This window comes from Ixodes scapularis, unplaced genomic scaffold (assembly GCF_016920785.2).
Source record: "Ixodes scapularis isolate PalLabHiFi unplaced genomic scaffold, ASM1692078v2 PGA_scaffold1__304_contigs__length_218370807, whole genome shotgun sequence".
Lineage (NCBI taxonomy): Eukaryota > Metazoa > Arthropoda > Arachnida > Ixodida > Ixodidae > Ixodes > Ixodes scapularis.
In genome coordinates, this window is record NW_024609846.1 from 210,427,749 (window position 1) to 210,447,604 (window position 19,856).

General features: G+C 42.8%; 1 protein-coding gene across 2 annotated transcripts in view; it reads right to left on the reverse strand.

The window, feature by feature from the left end:
* Positions 1–264: 264 nt before the first annotated feature.
* The window catches only part of LOC8042063 (ephrin type-B receptor 2), a 273,829-nt gene continuing 254,237 nt past the window's right edge, over positions 265–19,856 (reverse strand). For both annotated transcript variants that reach the window (XM_042291061.1, XM_040499562.2), the window contains 6 exons: positions 17,347–17,744; positions 12,950–13,048; positions 12,017–12,127; positions 10,980–11,174; positions 4,542–4,684; positions 265–3,727 (listed from right to left, as the gene is read on the reverse strand). In XM_042291061.1, coding sequence (XP_042146995.1) covers positions 3,460–3,727; positions 4,542–4,684; positions 10,980–11,174; positions 12,017–12,127; positions 12,950–13,048; positions 17,347–17,744 — 1,214 coding nt within the window. In that variant the 3' untranslated portion in view covers positions 265–3,459. The remainder of the gene's footprint in view (positions 3,728–4,541; positions 4,685–10,979; positions 11,175–12,016; positions 12,128–12,949; positions 13,049–17,346; positions 17,745–19,856) is intronic.

Sequence of the window (19,856 nt, forward strand, 5' to 3'; positions counted from 1 at the left end):
GTTCAGGTGCATCCTAAAACAAGGAGTGGTCTTTTTCAGAATTAAGCTTTTAAGTCTTTTGTGTGCATCTTGTATGGCTCGCTAGAATTACACTGCCGGTTACGGTCATTTTAGCAGCAAATACCTGAAGTGTCAAACATTGGCCCAAAAAAGGCTACACTCACGGGAAAGGTCAGCTTATTGTGCAACAAGTAAAAAAAGCCTGAAGGAGAGAAAACAATCTACTGAAGTTTTCGGGTGCACAAGAAACACAGAAAGCAGACATCCATAAAAATTAATTTTATTAATGAAAGAGCTTTTTAGAATGTCCCACAGGGCACAATTATACTCATATATGCATGTAATGTACAGATTGGGAGCACGGAGTTGCGCCAACATTCCGAAAGCATTCATTAAGTGTAACCTAGCACAGTCCATGTGGAGGTTCATAACTTAAAAGCGAGGCAGGCGCAGTTGAACTTGCAGAACTTGTAAAGGATGATGGCCACTCACCTAAGGCCTTCCTAAACCAACAGGAACACAAACAAGCTCAAGAACTGTAGAAGAAAAGTGGAGAGCTAGGTTGCTTCTGGAAGGTGAAAAAGATGCTGGAAACTAAAGAAAAAAGTGCAGAAATTCTGATCCACCTGGTGATCATATACAACACATACATACAATTGGAAAACAACAGAAAGTAAAATAACCACAGTGATGCATGCAAAGAAGAGTGACTAGGCGTGCTCAAGTCCACACATCTGCCTACTGAATGCCTGAACCAATGTCAATTCAGGCGACCTTATTTCACCGTTCGTTTCCTTTTCAGACATGCATTTTGTTTGTCGTTTTTTTTTACAGGATGGGGGTACGTACGTATAAGAATGAGACAAAAAAAAAAAAGCAACCAAAAGTTGAATGACACTATAAGAGACCTGTCACACACCCTGACGTCGTGTAGAAGTCTGACTATAACGGCCACCGACACAAGAAAATAACGATATATAAAACATTTACACTCTCCGCCTCACCACGGAGCATAATTGGGGAATTTATAATACAGGTCTATCTCTTCGCAGCCGCACTCCACATACTTGTTTTATATTACAACAACTCTTTGACACCAACAGCAACCCTCGCTGCATTACTCAAAATAAATAACCGTCCACTCAAATACGATGCTCGGAAGAACACAAAGGCTCTACAGAACATCCAGAAGCCACTCGTGCTACTATTGCAACCCAAAGGAAAAGAGCTGAATGGAGCTGCTCAAAGAATAATCGCGTCTCACTCAACTGGTATTGCACCAGCAGGCTTAGCAATGCATCTCGCACAATGGCGGCTGTCATTGATCAAATGGAAATGTTTTACTCTCACACCAATGGCAACAGTCTGATTCAATACCCATTTATACGAAAAGATAATGTGCAATAGAAGAAAAACAGGCAATGCCTAAGTTTCACATCAAATCGCAGTTCACCTTAAAAAAATTCATAGGAGAATAAAATAAAAACAAATTTGATGACTTCGTATATCAATAGAAAACTGAAATATTATAGCGGTGCACTTTCCTGACCAATGCTACCTTCTATTAAACCCAAACGTTTATCCTCCGCATAAAAAAAAACAGAATAGATTTGTCGATGGATACAGGACGGAGTGCTGCATTATTGAGAAACAATGGTATACAATGAGGCCAAATGAATTGCAAAATATATGTCTTTAGATCAAAGCTAGGTGGCTTTGAAGCTCTAAAATTTAGAGGCTCATTGCAAGTTTTAGGTGCCAACTTCTGTTTCATCTGTCTTCTGCAGCTTATCAGGAACGCAGAGAATGCAAGTTGTTTGAACCTGCGTTCTTCGATAGAACAGACTCTTTCACCTACGGTATGCAGTCATCAGATCAGCATGCTTCTATGTTACCCATATTGTTTCTAGAAACAACCTAGCAAGCTTCTGAAGGCTTTTTTTCCGACAAAGATACAAAGCCTGCCTGCAACACAGCAAGTCAGATTCCAATTCTACTAAAGTTGAGCATTTTGCCTGCATTTACACCTAGGTAGAACAAGCCTGAATGTTTAACGGCCTTCAAAAGTCCAATTCTAATCGCCTTTAAAGGGTATTCTAACCCTCGACCCAGAAAAACACTCTTCAGCTGGGGCATGAGTGGAATATTGTTCCAGATGCCGAGTCCTTGGATTGTGTTTCGTTGCTGCGATCACGATGCGAGAACAGGGGAAAGCGCTCTTTGGGAAAGGGACGCGGCCTCGTTTGTGGGAATGCTACAAAGAGTCAGCATACATCTTCAATTGCATCTGTGTACATTAGCACTTCAGTTGCTTATTCCTTGAGCAATGGTACAGGACTCTTAAACATGCGGCAGAACTGTTTGGAAAAGGAAACAAAGTTGCACATTGTTGTGGCAACGTCAACAAGAGGAACATAATCAAAGACAAACACTCTGGAGCATGACTTTGCATAATGTATGAAGCACCTAAGTAGCAGATGGCACAAGTAGGGACAGGAAATCTGAGGGAGGACAACAGTTACTGGGAGCCCCTAGCAGCATGGGTAGGGCCCCTTCACAGTCGTACAAACGGCCCGAGCAAGTGGGGCGCCTCTGGCCGAAAATGTTTCTCAGACAGAAATGGGCGTCCCGCGTAACGGCAGTGGATGATGCCTTCGGATTGGCAGGTCACTCGGGCTCCAAGGAGAGCCCATGATCCTGCTATGACTTCCTTAAAACCCTTCGCCGTCTCAAATTAAAACGTGAAGAAACCACCCTAAATGTTGTTCCATCCAATGCGGAAAAGAAAAAAAAAATGAACAGGAATGGGAACATTAATCAAACTCCAGCTCAACAGGAGTCACTGTTTGCACTGCTTAATAATAGCAGTTAAAAAAAAAATAATTGAACCACAGTTTCTATACTAGAGAATGTCAACATCACAAGCTGAAGTGAGCTTCAACACACAATCGAGTTTTTTAAAAGTTTGAAAATAAACAACACCCAGCAAGAAAAAAAAAAACAGAAAAAAGAGGCAGTCTGATATGGAGCGGTGCGAACCTCCGACAAATGCGGACGTCCACTTTTTTCCGTCATCTTCCTCCAGCCCGCCGTCTTCGGTCGACGAGGACGAGGACAGGACGATGCACGCACTCACACACGCACAGGTCGATGTGATATGCAGAACGGGAATGGGGCACACGAGACGAGTGTGTCTCTCCGCCCGCTCGTTGCCATGATATGCAAAAGATGTTCACAAATATTTACACACGCAGGTTCCCTCCTTAGCCGCGGAACACAGGTCGACGCAAACTCGTTGCAACGTGTTGCATAGCAATGCGCACTCGTGTTTTTGTTTGCCGACGCCTTTTTCTCTTAAGGCTTTTTTTCTCCTCCCTCCTCGGAGCTTGCCTCTTTAAGTTAGGGTTGGTGCGAGATCAAAGCGGTCCGTTTGTTTGTCCCTACGGAGGGCCGTTCTCCCTAAACGAGAAAGCCGTCCGACATGGTGGCGTTCATCTGCGCCCGCAGCGTCTGCACACTGTTCATGATCTTCTTCTGGTGGCCCACCAAGACCACGCCCAGCGCAGTGAGGTCCTTGAGCGTGAGCCGGGAGACGGCCTCCATGCTGGAGAAGCCGCTCCGCTGGAAGCTCTCGAGGTAGCGCGTCATCTTGATGCTGCACAGCCACTCCTCCACCGTCTTGAACTGCGTCATGTCCGGCGCATTGGGGTCTAGTGGGTTCTGGTGCCTTCGGAAAACAAAAGTAAGTGGAGAATGTTGTAATAATATTGTTTTGTAAGTCTCAATAAATGTGGCCAGGGGGCGCATGCAGACGCAGAGGCAAGATGGTGCTGACAGGTTTTAAAACGTCAGGTTCAATTTACTTCGTTATTTCGAGTTCATATAAGCACTAAACCCTATAAGAAACTTCAGGGAAAACGCAATTTCTTCGTTAGATGGGAAATCCATAAGGTCGGGGTTCATTAAATAGAGTTTTGACTGCATATATATCGAAAAATACAATACCCTATTTATGACACCTCGCAATTTGCTATGAAATATTTTATTTTAATAAGGTCCAGCTGCAGGAAATGAGTCGAGAAAAGCGAACCTCGTTTATTTTTTTGCAGCATAAAAATAAACTGATACAGCATAAAATTAGCACTCCCAGTAAGATACCAATGTTTAAGAAATCGGGGTTACTAGAAATAATAAAGCTGGAAACAGAAAACTGAATTTACTCGTAAGGCTAAAAGCCTGATGTACAAGCAGAAACTGGGCAACCCCTCTTTCTGCAGGGACAAGCTCCCAGACAAAAAGTCTTTAGTGCTTTTGCAGCACCCTCCGGAGAGAGAGGCGGGGCACAGAAAGCAATCCTCACAATTCCGCCCTTAGGCAATTCTCTGTCTAGTCTAAACTTTGCTACAAGTGCTGAAGTAGGCCCCCACTTCCTCAATATGACCCTTCTCTGCTGCAACAAGTTTATTCTGAAAAGAATGAAATAGGACTCAATTGCGCATGTACACATTTAGAACGTCGGATGCAACCGTGACTTTGCTTACCTGTTCTGAGCAATTTTTCGTAGGCTTTCGGGGCAGCGTATGAGCTTGTCCAGTGTTTTTACGATGTTCGTGAATTGAGGCCTGTGGGACCGATCTTTCTGCCAGCAGTCCAGCATCAACTGGTGCACAGCTTCCGGGCAGTCCTACGAATTAAGAAAAAAAAGTAGTTTTAATCTTTTTACCCATTTCCACCCTGTCAGTAAGCCACTTTTGTAATTGGCACTGCGATGTGATTGTATCTGTCAAAGATGTGAAGGGGTGGCAATGTTGTGAGACTCTTAATGACATAATTTGGCAAGCGCCTGACTCGTGCGTAATAACAGTGGTGTCACTAGGGGAGGGCAGAGGGGGCAGGGGAGAAAAGCCACGAGGGCGGGTGGCGGAGAAAAGCTCACCGGAGAAAAGCTCTCCGGACTTTTTGACGGATGCGGAGGAAAGCTCACTCATGAATCTAAGAATTGAACGTTCACTGAGATAAGTTCACTTAACTGAAGTAAGCTGGGATGCCTTTTGTGCATGCGGTCATTCTGCACTTCACTAGCAGAATTGATTTTTTAAATATAGAAACGTCCTGTAACACGTCAGCAAAAATAATCCCAAAAATATATATTTTTTAATATTTACCGTTTGTTTATCATTGGATGCTTTCAATATGCGCATATGTTTTTGCACTTAACTCAAAAAATCCTCACACAAGAAAGATTTATACTGCACTGAACATGAGCAAAAACCAGTGGTCTTCGAAGCAAATCAATGCACTGAGCTTTAATTCTACCTCCAACTTCATCAGTTATGTCACTTTTCTTTTTTTTTTTACAGTTAAATGAGAACGCAGAATATAGAAACGAAAATTGGGAAAGTAATGTTTTGCAAGGAAATAGATTGAGAAAAAGCAAATCCAATAAATTTTTTTAATTTTCAAGAACAAAACGTTGTAAGATTGGAGTAATTCTTTTTTTCGGCATTGTTTTCAATGATCAGAAGAATTGATCAAACAACCTAAACGCATATAGTAATAAATAACCAATATTTTCTAGTTACAGTGATATTAGACTGATCAAAATAAAATAAATCTGACTTAAATTTTTTTTAAAAATAAGATACTATTTTTAAATTATTACAGTAATTTCTTATTTCAGCGAACGTCGGTTTAACAAATATTTCAGAATAATGAACTTTAAAAAAATCTCTGGTGGGTTTCCCATGCATTCTATGCAAAAATACTTAACTAAATAAAAATCGAATTTCGGAATAGCGAACATTTTAGTTCAACTAACTTGATCGGTGAACCCAGGATTATTTTTTTCAATCAGTTCAACCATAGCCTTTTCTACAGTGACAAAGCCTGGCAGATGGTTACAAGAAGCGGCCGCCGAAATTGAGAAGGTAGAGCGTCAGACAACGGATCAGAGGAGAGTCATGTAATGGGCGCCCCGCTGCGGCGAGACGCCGAGACACACTTGTCCTGAGCGATGGAATGTCCGCTCATGCTCCTCACGTTCATCGGGCTACCGCTTTTTTTTCTCGTCGGGCTTGAAAACCATGTTTCAGGTCCTTGCCACTGCAAAACTTGTGTGCTGAATACAAGGTCTCCCGAGAAATGCTCTCTGCTGCCAGATCCTCATGCTCCAAATCTGCGACCGGGCATTTTATGGCTCCGTCGTCAAACTGCAAGACTTTGTGAGTATAGAGGAGGCTATGGTTCAACAAAGTTTTGTGCTCTGCAGTGCTGGCGCAGCCGATGACCACCGCCCCACCGCCACTGTAGAGGCAGCGGCGGCGTATCATCGCTGGCGTTTTCAGTGTCGCTGAGGCAAAGCGGCAGTGCAGTAGACGAAAACAAACCATGTGATGGTTTACAACGGAGCTGTTAAAGGGACACTGACAGGGTATTTATGCTCGCCGAGGTTTTTAGTTGTACGTGACATATGAGAGCTCAACTACCCAGAACAGAATTTGCGGCTCGAAATTTGGTTTCTTTCCGCCCGAAAACCGCCGATCAAGAACTGGCCGGTTCGAGTCTCGCTCACTCTCTTTTTCGCGGTCACGGGCCATTTTCTAAGGTATCGATGCGACCACCAAATTTAATCAAAGTCGTGGGTCACTGAAGGCACACGCTCAATATTAAAAATAGAAAAAAATATGAAACCCATTTTTTGTGGCTTCTAAAAAGCTGTAAATACGTTGATTGAAAAAAAAAGTTCCACAGACAACCGGAAGCATTCTGTGCGTGCGTCGTTTCGCGTATCGTGGGACTCGCGGGGACAGCGATGGCAGCGGACGACGGGCGTGGGACCTCTATTTCAGAACTGTCGAACCGGCGAATTCTGTCTACCGTTAAAAGAGAAATTTGGGACTGATCAAAAGAATTGGTATTCATCCCGTACGACACGCCCGGCCAACAAGCCGATTTGCACGAAGACGTCGCCGCGCCGTCGCTCCCTTCTCGTGGCTGAAGACATCGCTCGCGCAAACGTCAAGCACGACGTGTCTACTTCGAGTTGAATATGCACGCGTACGATTTCTTTACTAGGTGCGAATGTCCCCAAAGCGTGGTGCTTCCCGACTTCGACCCGGAAGTGCTTTTGCTAGAGAAAAATCGACAGCAAACTTTCCAACTTACAGTTTACCGGCTGAATTATTACTAAGGAAAGAGATCCACCACAAACGAGTACTCAGTGGGAAAGACGTCCGGTTCACACGCGGTAGGACTGGGTTCGATCCCCCGTGAAGTATTTTTTATTTTTTCAAACATTTTCCGATGTTTACATATCTTTTTCTTTTTTTTACCAATCATCACTGAAGAAACAAAACAAAAAAAAAATAACGAACAAATGTTGTGAACGATACTTCGCTGAATTAAATGGTATCGGATTTCCGTTTTGACACCTGCGAACTCAATGTAATCACTTTCCACAAAATGCAAGGAGCATATAAATCAGGTAGCGTCCGCTTTCCGAGGTGCCCGTATATGTTCTACAGGAATTGCAGCCAGCCATTGGTCCCGATCCCGTTGATCTTTCGGAAACTCTGTCGCACAATGCCACTTTGTTTCGGATGCAGGACATGTGAGCCAGCTCTTCACGCAACATCTTGGGTGTATTCTTTTTTGGAGCCGATCATGGAAATTCACCACGGGCACTCACTACTCATCTCCAACTCCTCAATGTACAAAACAACTCATCTTAGAGTACAGAACAACGAACGGAACAAACATAACTGCAAAAGAATCGCACGCCACATGTCGTGTCGTCTGCTACCGGAGAGGAGAAAAAAAAAAAAAAAAAGAAAAGCGCACGGTCGGGTGTAGCCACGTGACTTCCGCCACTCAATCTCTTCTCTCCACTTCTCCGACCTCCGTCGGGTTTCGGTTTCGGTTTCGAGCAGTTGCGTCTTTTGGCTTTATTAAAAAAATATGCTACTCTGTTGCAAAATATTAATTGGGTAGTCCTCTGACACCATAATGAAGCGCCTGGCAAAAAATAAAAAAAAACATTTTTGGGGGGTGTCAGTGTCCCTTTAAGGACCAGGTTCCCCAGGATCGTGTCCGGTATGTCGACACAAACCTACCTGGACAGCTACCGCCATCTATAAGCGACGGTGGCAAGCACACAACCAGTCTGGTTTCCGCCGTCGCTCGTAGATGGCGGCAACCTTTCCAGCTGTCAAAGAAGAATTGATAGTTGGGCGCGTTGGTGGGAATTCATTGTAGGAAACGGCGTGAAAAACAGACGACGACAAAAAAGAAGCACACGTAACGAGCGCAGCGCTCGTCACGTGTGTTTCTTCGTCCTCGTCTGTTTTGCGCGCTGTTTCCTATGCTCTTATCAGTTTCGGTTTGGACTTAGAATGGGTCAGCCGCGCGCCCTTTCGGGGAAAGAAGACTGGGGAGCGGCGACGTACGCAGCAGCGCGAATGGGGCCGCAGCCGCCGCAAAGCCGCTGTCGCGTCGACTTCCACTGCGTCCAGCGCTTCAGATTCCCTTGCCAAAGAGCACATCGCTCGCCTGGAAAGCCGCCGCCGAGAACAGAACAAGCGATGTAAAGGGCGCCGGCGGGCCAACGCCACGGACGACGATCGTGCCACGGAGGCCAAGCGCAAGCGCGAGGCCCAACGACGACTGCACTCCACGCCAGCTGAACAGTTCCCGGGTGCAACGGCGAGGTTCCGGAGGGAGTTCGTGGAGAACCCGTTTGGCGTCAAGTGCGCCGTGTGCGACCGTCTCTGGTTCGTCGAAGACGTATCCACGATCAGCGGCGTGTCGGACAAGAAGAAGCGGGAATCGGGTGCGTTCGCGTTGCGGCAGTGTGTCGAGTACAGCTCCGCTGGTCTTCCTTCTTCATGAGAGTGGAAAAGCTGAACGTTTTTTTTCTTTGTCATCGGTTCCCTTTGGCCACCTTAGTTTTGGGTAACAACGGCAGGACGGCAGTTTGTGCATACACTTTCGTAATGAGTACGACGAAACGGAAGCGGTTGTTTCTATCAGACAAGCTCAAAATTCTTCAGCGTCTGGACAACGGTCAAAGGCAAGTGGATGTTGCGAAGGACTATGGGGTTCCACCATCGAAGATGTCAACGATAGTGAATAAAAAGTCGAAGCTTGAAGGAGAAGCTGCAATCAACCTCAACAGGAAACGACTCTGCACGGAATATTTCAAGCTAGGGGACAATGCTGTTTCGGTACGTCTTCGTCACGACAACAAGCTGTGCCAGAGGAAGTGCCAAAAAGCATAGACTTTCTGGACAGCTTTTTTACTTCATGTGCTTTAAGAGCGCCGGTGCGCATGAAAATTACAATTTTTTTTTTTTTTCAAAATGAGAAAGGCAGCAACGTAACTGTTATAGACCTTGTATATGTTGATGTACACGACTGCATACATTGCATTTCACACTTTTGACTCGATCTATGCTGTGCCCTATGCTGTTCCATGTTCTAGTGAATATATTCAGTTTAGTGAACTTTCAGTTAAGTGAACTTATTTCCTTGGGTCCCTTGAAGTTCGCTCAAGCGAGAGTTTACTTTATTTTTTTCTATTTTGCTTACAGCAGAGAGGCCTGATGTGAGGTGTGTGCACTGTGTGACACAGTCAACATAAACAAATGATTGGCTTTTTTTTTTTCTTACATTTTAGTGGTTTCTATCAAAACTACTAGCGCGGTGGAAATTGCTCATTCGGGACACAAACTTATGCAATAAAAGTTTGTAGCTGATCAATGCCTTCTCTAAGTAAAATGTGAAAAATCGCTTCGTGAGAAGTACCTAAAACCGTGGTAATGCTATTAAAGGATAACGACCACTTTACATAATAATTTAATTCGAGGAGAGCTTTTCTCCAGGTATTTCAAAAGACTGGTGAGATTTTCGCCGGACCTGCACAAAAGTGGTGAGCTTTTCTCTGGTGAGCACTTCACCGGGATTCGAGACAAGGGGGTGCCGCAGCAGGCCACTGTGCCGCTGACCCTAGTGACGCCACTATGTATTAATCCCCAGAAAAATACCCAAGCAGAAGAGAACACAGCCCACAACACTGTTAAAGTTAATATCAAATGAAGCACATATAGATGAGGCATTACTTGCTTCACCTGACATTATACGTGTGAGTTCCACACAGCTATTGACTGAAAGCTTCAAAGGCACAATGTGGCTTCCCAATAGTGCTTTTGGCTTCAAGGACTGTATTCTCCTTTACAACAAGAGGAACAAGAAAACTACATGGTGGCATGCACCATACAGTGAAACCACTACAGCTCACATTCTTACGATGTGCTCTTAGACCGCGCGACTTATAGAAGTGTCTGAAATAAAGAGGATGTTTATCATGGGGCATGCGCTACATCGGTGCTAGTGACTTTGTCCTACTTCAACAGGTGTTCGACCTGCAGAGGTGCCCGAATCCCTGTACTTATTTTTCCATGCAGTAATCTGTCCCTTATAAGAATAAAAAAAAGGATGCAGTGGCTCTTATCAGTGGTGGACAGGAAGGAATGAAGAGGGTGACACACTGGCCTTTTGTGATATTTTGGTACCTTTGATTTTAAGGTAAGACGGGTGTCCAGTTCATTTGGACATGATGTGAGCAACGCACTCTCAAACTGAGGTCCTAAGAACCTTGGAGTTCCCAAAGCACCCATTCTCTGAGCTCTTAAATTTCCATGATATTTCCTACACCTCTGAAGAACATTTTTCAGTTTAAGCGCCACCTTAGCAGAGCTGAGCCACCTACTGATGCACAGTTGTGAAACTTCATAGTATGTGCTCTATTCTTTACAAGATCTGTAAGTGTCCGGCTCATTGCATACCAATGTCGAGACCAGGAGGGTTCCCTCGACTGCCGTTCAGGGCAGACAAAGGTTTCGGAACCCCCAATGTAAAGGAACGAAATCTGCTACGAGGGACTCAGTTCCTGAGCCACGATGGTGCTCCAGGAGTCTGCTTACCATAGGTGCTGGCAGCCGGTAGCCCTTCTCGATGCTCTTGATGACATCCTGGTTGGACCAGTTCCAGTATGGCCTCTCCCCGTAAGACATCACCTCCCAGCACACAATTCCGAAGCTCCAGACGTCGCTCGCCGAAGTGAACTTGCGAAACGCGATGGCCTCGGGGGCAGTCCACCGCACGGGGATCTTTCCACCCTGAAACCACGGCCCGGGCAATCAGTGCTGTAACCTCGAATCACCCCTCGTGGATGTCTCTGGACAAGTAACTCGAAGTAATTATATTATTAGATAAATAAAGTTAGCTTTTCTTAAATTATATACTAGCTTCTTTTTCTATTCCAAAGGTTTTATTGCAGTTACAACGTCTGTCAGGAAGAAGTGACAGTGCGGACGTGCATCCATTTGCAACTCCTTCCTAGCAAAATATTTCACAAGATCCGAAGTACTGGATCTTGTGAAATAGCCAAAGTACTGGGTCAGGCCAAGGTACTGGACATTTTAACCGAATAGCTAAATTTAAATGTGTCTACAAATTTGTATTGTTCTAGCTCTCCTTTCTCCATTTTTTGGGGCTAAGATGTCTGAATTAAATCAGCTCATCAGCATCCTTGCTTTAATGTCAGAAAGAATAATGTCCCCTGTGTGGGATGTTTCTTCTTAATTTTAAGACTTTGCAAGGTGTTGGCATTCTTTGTCATATTCAAACATACCATATTTTATTTTATTTCAGGTTCTTCTACTGAAAAAGACTGCTCTTATTTGGAAGTTGATAATAACATACCCTATGAATACTTCCAGTTGAAAAGAACCCCAAGTGACCTGAGGTCACACATGCATTAAAATTAATATAAAAGCAGAAAACAAAGTGGGAGATTATGAAAGCAACAATAGATGTTACACATATTCTTTAACTGTTGAATTCTGAGTCTAGTAATAGAATCTTTAACACGCAGCTTAAATTCATAAAGAAGAAACTATAGGAAACCTTTTAAGTGTTACTCACAAGTTTGCACAAAATGTGCACTCACATGACTCACCCTGGTGGTGTACGCTCCTTCGGTTGCACTTTCGATCTCACGTGACAAGCCAAAGTCGGCAATTTTGCACACGAGATTGGCATTGACGAGCACGTTCCTGGCTGCCAAGTCCTGAATATCCAGCAAGAGAATGGGACAGTCAGAGACGCCAAAGTTCTACTTTGTGGATGAAAATGAAGGGCATGCCCTTTAATGATGGCATTTGCATGGATTTTAAAAGGAGGTGCAGGCCACATTTATTGAGTCAAAGAAAACTCGGTGCTCCTAATACCAAGTTCTTGAAAAAGCTGCACCTCTGAGATCATTAAAAGTGTCACATATGCTGCCCTTCCATGCCAAGAAGAATGATTACTAGCATACTGCAGGATTAACATATTGCTAATTTTAAGAAAAACTGACCTTTACTAGATTCATTTATTGAATTTAGCCATACTTATTTGAGTGCTCATGAGTGTCCTAATAGCATCTAGAAAGGCATGTTTTCATACATTTCTCTTCCAATTATGGTTCATTTTTACAACCAAGTTCATGGGTTCAGTAAATGTACCATGCTCCCAGCATTTCCTATTACAGTGCCTTTTATGGTGCCAGAGCATTAAATTATAAATTTAAGAGTTCAGGTGACAAGAGTGCTGGCTCAATATGTGGTAAAATATTATATCCATTTTTTCGAGGGGAAAAGGTAATGCTTGCATTAATTTTTTTTTCTTTGTTTTCACATATAAGTTTTGTTACACAATTCTTTTCTATGCCATGGAAAACAAAGCCACAATTTAAAGTTCAAACATCATAAGGTGAAGTTTTTTCCTACGTGCTTGTATTTTCAGGATTAGTTATGCTATACACCCCTGTTCAGACATTATAAGCTAAGTGAGGACTGCCCCATCATTCTATAAAAATAAAAGCAATACGCTATATTTTTGAAAGGCTTACCCGATGAACATAATTCATTTCCGCAAGGTATTGCATGCCAGCTGCAATTCCTCTGAGCATTCCAACCAGCTGAATAACTTGAAATTTCCCGTCATTGGCCTGAAATGTAGAAGAAAAGATAGAAAACAAAGCGTTAGGAAGAAAAACTTTTCTGTGTGCCCTCTAACATTAGTTATGAGATTATATGACATTATGACATTAGATATAAGTAAAACACTTTGTTTTGGGGATTTTATAATTTAAAAAAAATAGGGTGGGAAGGGGGAGGGAGGGGGGGGATTAATTGCATTCCAATATGTTCCAAGCTGAGAATCGGGGAAAAAATAGGGTTTTAAATAAATTGTTCAGGAATTCGGGTTTTTAAGGTTATATTTGCACATATATAGGAATAATTAACAGTAAAGAACATTGATCATTTTATATAGTACATGGATTGTTTTTCACAATCAATCCATAAAGGACACTTAAATTGGAACATGACATAAGAGCTCACTTGGGCTTTTAGAATTTTTATAAATCCTTATTGCCTTCATATTCATCTGCAAGCACAGAATCTCTGACTCCATCCTAGACCTGTCTGGTTTCAACTCCCAACTGTGCAATTGCCCAATGTACACATATCACTTCAGTTCGACCAGACCCAAATATCAGCTAGCTGTTCCTGTCACAATAAAGTTTCGATAGAAGATCCTCATCCTTCTTTTCTCACTTTTTTTTTTTTTTTTACTGTTTGAAACAGAAGGAAATAAGCACAAAGGATATTTCACAATGGGCATAAGCAACATTTGGGGGCTTGATATATGTCACTGAAGTTCACTGAAGCCAACAGAATCTAGGTTCGTTTGTGAGGTCTGGAGCTAGCACACATGTTCTTGTATATATTCTTTGCTTCCTAGAAAATATTTTCAAAGTAGAGCAATTTGGAAGGTGGTAAAATTCAATTTCAGATTTCTGGGAAAAATCGGGTTTACCCTGATTTCTGGGGAAACATGCTTGGGGCGCAAATATTGGGAGCATTGGGTTTTACCCGAAAACAAAGGACCCTATATATGCAGCACGGCATAAGCTAGTCTTGAAAAACTGAATTTTGTTCATCATTAGAACCTCAAGATAATTCTGAAAACTTATTCCATTGTTATCCTTGTAATGTAGATAAGTTACAGCTCAGAAGATTTCTGAAAAAAGTTCTACTCTGGATATATTGTACGTAGTAACAAAATTTATTTTCGTGCTTTAAGGCCATTGCCAGGCAGGAATGTAATTGATATTTGGTGTGTGTGTGTGTGTGTTGGGGGTATAAAGTTTTTATATAAAATTCGGCAGAGAGACATAAGACTGCTTATGTGTAGAAATGCTCTCGCATTCCTACAAGCAGCGTGCCACGTCTTCCTTTTTCGCACGGCGCGCCAGCGGTGACATCACGCTCCCTTACACAGCACAGGCGCAGCGCCCCCTCTGGCTCCATGACTTCCGTGACGATGCACCTGCGTTGCTTTGCGTTTCTTTGTGCTTTATTTCTGAGGCATGTCTGCTTTGACTTTCTGCGCCCGGCTGGCTTCCATGATGAAGCATCTAATATGACACATCCCAGCCAATGGGAATTCCACTTGTGGGTGCTGTTTTTCTGCTACAGACGGTTACAGACAGGCTTCGCACCATGGGACAGTTAATGCTTTCGCACTACTAAGCTTCAGATAGCAATTAGACCCATCACAGCGGAAGACGAGCATACTCGTCCATGGATGCCGCCCATATATCCCTTAAGCTGCTCTCACCCCATGATGCCCTGTGCTTAGGGTGACCACCCGTCCCGCGACTCGCGGGACTGTCCCGCACTGAGGGCTCGTGTCCCGCGTCCCGCAAGAAATTCCTAATTCTTCAAAATGTCCCGCATTTCGTACTGCAGTAAAATTCACTCTGCAACTCATGGCGCTGCCGAACGACGGGGCACCGGGAAGCGCGGAGGTCGCTGGTAATCGTGGGAATCGCAATTGTACGCCATTTTCTGTCCAAGCATTGCGGGAAGTGACCGTCGCTCTTGCAGGAGACTGACGCACATGCGCCGTTGTGCCTCTCCCCTTGATGGCAAAATATTGCAAGCGAAAATTGATCGCCAAAAGCTTAAAAATAAACTATTGTAATTAGTTGCAAATCATACTGTATCATGCGAAAGGATTGTTGTGGAAAGCTTTTTTTAGTGAAGACGGCTACAGAAGGCAAAAAAACCTGCAACTCACAATGGTAAAAAAAACCAAAAAACATAAGGTTTTATTTTTGTGTAGAAGCATGTTAATGTAAGAGTAAGTATCGACAGGAAACAATAAGCCCAAAAATATTTACTGCTTTTTTATTTCCTTTTGATGCATTGGGGTCTGGTGCAGTCGATCTGTATGTTTTCAACTTAAATACTTTTAATGAAATATTTACCATTACAAATAAACAAAAATATATCACTGTGAATGAAACTTATCTTAGTTTAATTGCCGCGTACAATTTTCAGGTGTATAATACGCTTTCGGACAGCACAGGATTTCGGGGTGTGTGCGTTGATGAATTTCCCCTAATACTTATTTCTTGAGTCGTGAAAATACCGTCCTCCTCTTACTTCCCCCCCTCCCCCTTTCCCCCTTCCCCCCTTCTTCCCCCCCCCCCCTCCCCCCTGGTCAGGGTGTCCCGCAATCCACCGGCAGGAAGGTGGTCACCCTACCTGTGCTACAAGTTCGACAGTGCTCACAGCTTTCATGGATTGTTAAATAGAGCAGAGGGGTGATGAACCCCACTCATCATAGCAGCGAAATAGTTCTAAGTCCTGTGCTACGAGGCTTGTACCAAAAAAGTGAAAAGTATGAGGGACTGGGGTACTTTTCACCATGTAAAACTTCACCATTCTGAACTCTGCTGTGAGTAAAATTCCCCAAGTCAAAGCTTCATGTTCAAATCTGGCTCAGTTCTACTTTCCAAACAAATGAATCGTAACAATCTTTTTACGACAAATCTGAGACGGAGCTTCAGGGGCAAGCAGCCGCTTCAGCCGCTGCTAAAGTGCCTACTGTATGCCTTCCGTTGCAAGTGCCTTTTAATGCCATTTTGTCAAATACGTCTTTAAATGCTTTTACGAATTATGCAGATTTTAAACGTGAACTCGAAACTCTGCATTACTCATCACAACCATATTGCTTTCCTATCTGTGGGTTGTGCATGTTGTATAATCACAAACCTGCTTCATATCAAGACTTCAGTCACTTTTAGGCAGTCTTGGATAAGTTACTTTTAAAAAGTAATTTGTTACAGTTAGTTACTTTAAAAAAAAGTAGCGAAGTTACAGTTACTGCAACAAATTAGTAACTCGTTACAGTTACTTTTAAAAAGTAACAATGTTACTTTTCAGTTACTTTTCTATAACACAAAAAAAAAATTGAGGAAAAACTTGAAAACGCCCCTCACCAAATTTTGTTGCATAAAAATAAAAAGTGTGCTTTTTGCTTCATATTGTAACTTAGCAGCAGCTGCTTCTTGAAGTTAGTGTCTGAAAGTTTCCCCTCATTTGATGGCAAACACGTCCCTGCCCTTGCTGAACAGGCGCTCAAATGGCGAGCCTGAAAAAATTGCACGGGGGCGAACGCAGACCCAGTACAAATGCCCTATCCTTGGTAGCACTAGTATATTGGTGGCTCGTTTACGGTTGCGCTGGGTCCATAGAGTCGCTGGACATATTTCAGTTCGTACCCAGCAAGCCAGAAACAAACCCCGCGCAAACAGCAGTACATTTTGCCTCGACTGTTGATACCACGCCGTAGTGGCGCAAATGAAGATACGAAACATGCGCATTGCGTAGTAGTGGCGCTAATCAAAATACAAAACATGCGCAGCGACCTCCGCGTGTATTGTTGATTCACGGTTGATTCACCCGATTAAAAAGCGTTTGCGCAGAAGAAAGATACTAAGATATTAAGATACTAAGATATAAGTGTTCAGTCACAAAGTACAAGCGCGTGCGTAAAGATAACTAGATTTTTTTTTTTTCATCAAATCTTCTTGTGGCTATATTCGGGTCGTGACTCGCGAGAAAAGACGTATTCACAAGTTTGTGCAAGACCAACTTGACACTCAAAATGTTGGAAAACACATTTTGGAAAGTGCAAAGAAGCTATATTGTACTCGTTCAATGATCTAATATTCATAGGAAGAACTGGAAAGTAACGACAAAAGTGACGTCGTTACTTTCATCGTTAGCTCAGAAAAAGTAATAGAACTACAGTTACAAGTTACATTTTAAAAGGTAACTCGTTACAGTTACAAGTTACCAAAAAAGTAATGAAGTTACAGTAACGCGTTACTACCCAAGACTGCTTTTAGGCATAAAATAAGTGTTATTATTATTATAAAGCCACAATTACCCTCAGGAAGGTGTCGAGCGATCCATTCTCCATGTACTCGGTGATAATCATGATGGGGTTACTTTTGGTGACTACTCCTTGAAGAAAGATGACGTTGGGGTGGTCAAATTGGCCCATGATGCTGGCTTCGGTCAAGAAGTCCATGCGAGCCTTGTCCGAGGACCCTGGCTTCAGAGTCTTGATGGCAACTGTGACCTCAGGCCGGCCAGGACACTTGAGCTTGCCGCGACACACGTCGCCAAACTCCCCACCGCCAATAATGGCCTCGATGGTGATATGGAGTGCGTCGATTTCTTTGGTGAACTCGCGCACTGCCTGGTTGGGGTCCTCGTAGGTGTGGGGGTCAACATAGGCTCTCGAAGCGGCGCCGGTGCAGTGGGTGAACAGGGGCGTCGTCACTGTAGCACAGCAGCAGAAAGAAGCAAACAATAAGTGACGGTCCACTTTTTGGTTTTGTGTACACATAGAAGAGGAGGAGAGGTTCAGGTGAGATTCATGTTAAAACCGTTCAAGACTTGAACTTAACCAAGTTGTGAAGCTTCAATTCGACTGAGGGTTTTGAGAGGAAAATGTGCTGACTGTCACTGTCTTGTCAGTGCTTCTTGATTAAACTAAAATTATTTATTTCTTGGTACATGAGTATGTTAAGGCTTTAACAGATTTTTTACCTATCGAAAAAGACAGAGCTCCTAATTTGTTTATGCACAACACTTTCATAGCATGTAGAGCAAAAGGTTACTGCAGATTCGGACATCGCCGGTTCCATTGCAATTCTTGCTGGTTGTGGTATTGACGGTATTGATCCATGTCAATTTGTGTAATCACCACTGTGTGATGCACAGTGAAGATCCCAGGCTAGCAGCTGTACGCGCTGTCAAAATAGCACCTCTATGGTGACGACATAAGAACTCATTTCAAGGCAGACTGCCTTCCTGTGGCATATAAAAATCTGCCCAAGAAATATTTTACGACTCAAACTTTGGCTTCAGAAATAAGAACGGGCCTGGTGAATGTAGTTATTAATCATACAATCATGCAGGCATAAAATTTTGAAACTTAGTTAATTAATGTGTTCTTTACCTAAACCCATCAATTAATCCAGTTTAAATTTTATATTCATTTTTGGTTAAAGATTGTGTGAAACTACAAATTACCAGTTAATTTGGTAGTAGTGCTTTTTCTTTTAACTTTGTTTCTGTAATATGCCAATACCAAGGCCCATAGGAAAATGCCATGTCATGCTGAATCTAATATGCACTTAAAGGGCTTTGTCAAAACCCTAACAGAAGAAATGTTTGTGTGATTTGGGTTATAATGAAAATAGCTGACACAATGTTTTGTTGTATTTTTGTTCACCAAATGAAATATTAAAGCTCCAAAACAAATAAATGACAGAAGTGAATATACCAACTGCATATTGACATACAAGGAAACTGTTCAATTACTGTCAAGCCTCGGGAGACAAAGCAAGCATCCACACATAAGTAACAAAAAATATATCAAGAAGTAATATTCTTCCTCAAAACATGTTCAAGCATTGTCTATTTTAAAGTATTGATCAGTAATCCACATTTTACAAACATCCAACAGAGTAATTCAGTTATACTTTATTTTAGTCAATTTTTGAGCTTACGTTATGGAAATGCCACATAAATTATCAACAAAATTTTAAAGGTTCAAGAAATTACATCAACGTTATAAAGAACTGCACTTATTTGGTAAAATTTTAAGGGTTGCCACTGGCTATAGTAAATTTTTACAGCATTATTAATGGAGATGTTTCCCAAATTACTTTGGTGAGAATTACACATACTAGCTAATTACACTTTTCAGCCCCCAAAAAGCAGTAGTATTTTCCGGAGTATAAGTTGCGGTTTCTTTCAAACATTTTTCTTGATGCGCCTTATACAACGATGCGACTTATATGCATTTTTTTTTTAGATTCACGGTGTGGAGCGATTTTTTTATGCACAGTGTGCCATTTTTCGTAGAGGACGAAAACTATGTAGCCGTAGGTGGTGTTGCCCCTTCCAGGAGGCACTGTTGTCGCAGCACTTTTCTACACTTTTCATAAACGACTCGGAAAGCGAAAAATTTGACGGTTTCCCCAATGTGGACAGGCAAGGCAGTGAGAATAAAGCTTTTACAGCATGTGATCGCCGTTGCCTAATTCAGCCATGGTTCCGTATTGTTTTGCTTCAGTCCAGCAACACTGAAAGGCAAGCGGGCTGGTATACATGCGTTGCAAAACATTTTCTCGTGTCTTTCTTAGTTTTTGTTTGATGAGCAGTTTTTATCTGCCATGCTCCTACCGTGTTGCTACACGTAAAAGGAAGGATTGCGGCTAGCTGATCTATTACCGCAAGAAGTGTGTCAAGATTTATCTATTTGCCTGCGCGCTGATGCTTATGTCGTCTCCGTGACTCTGCCTTAGTTAGGCCTAGGCCAAGTCACGCATGTGAGCAAACTTTCGTTCGCTCAGCATGTGTACAATAAAATAAAACCGACTA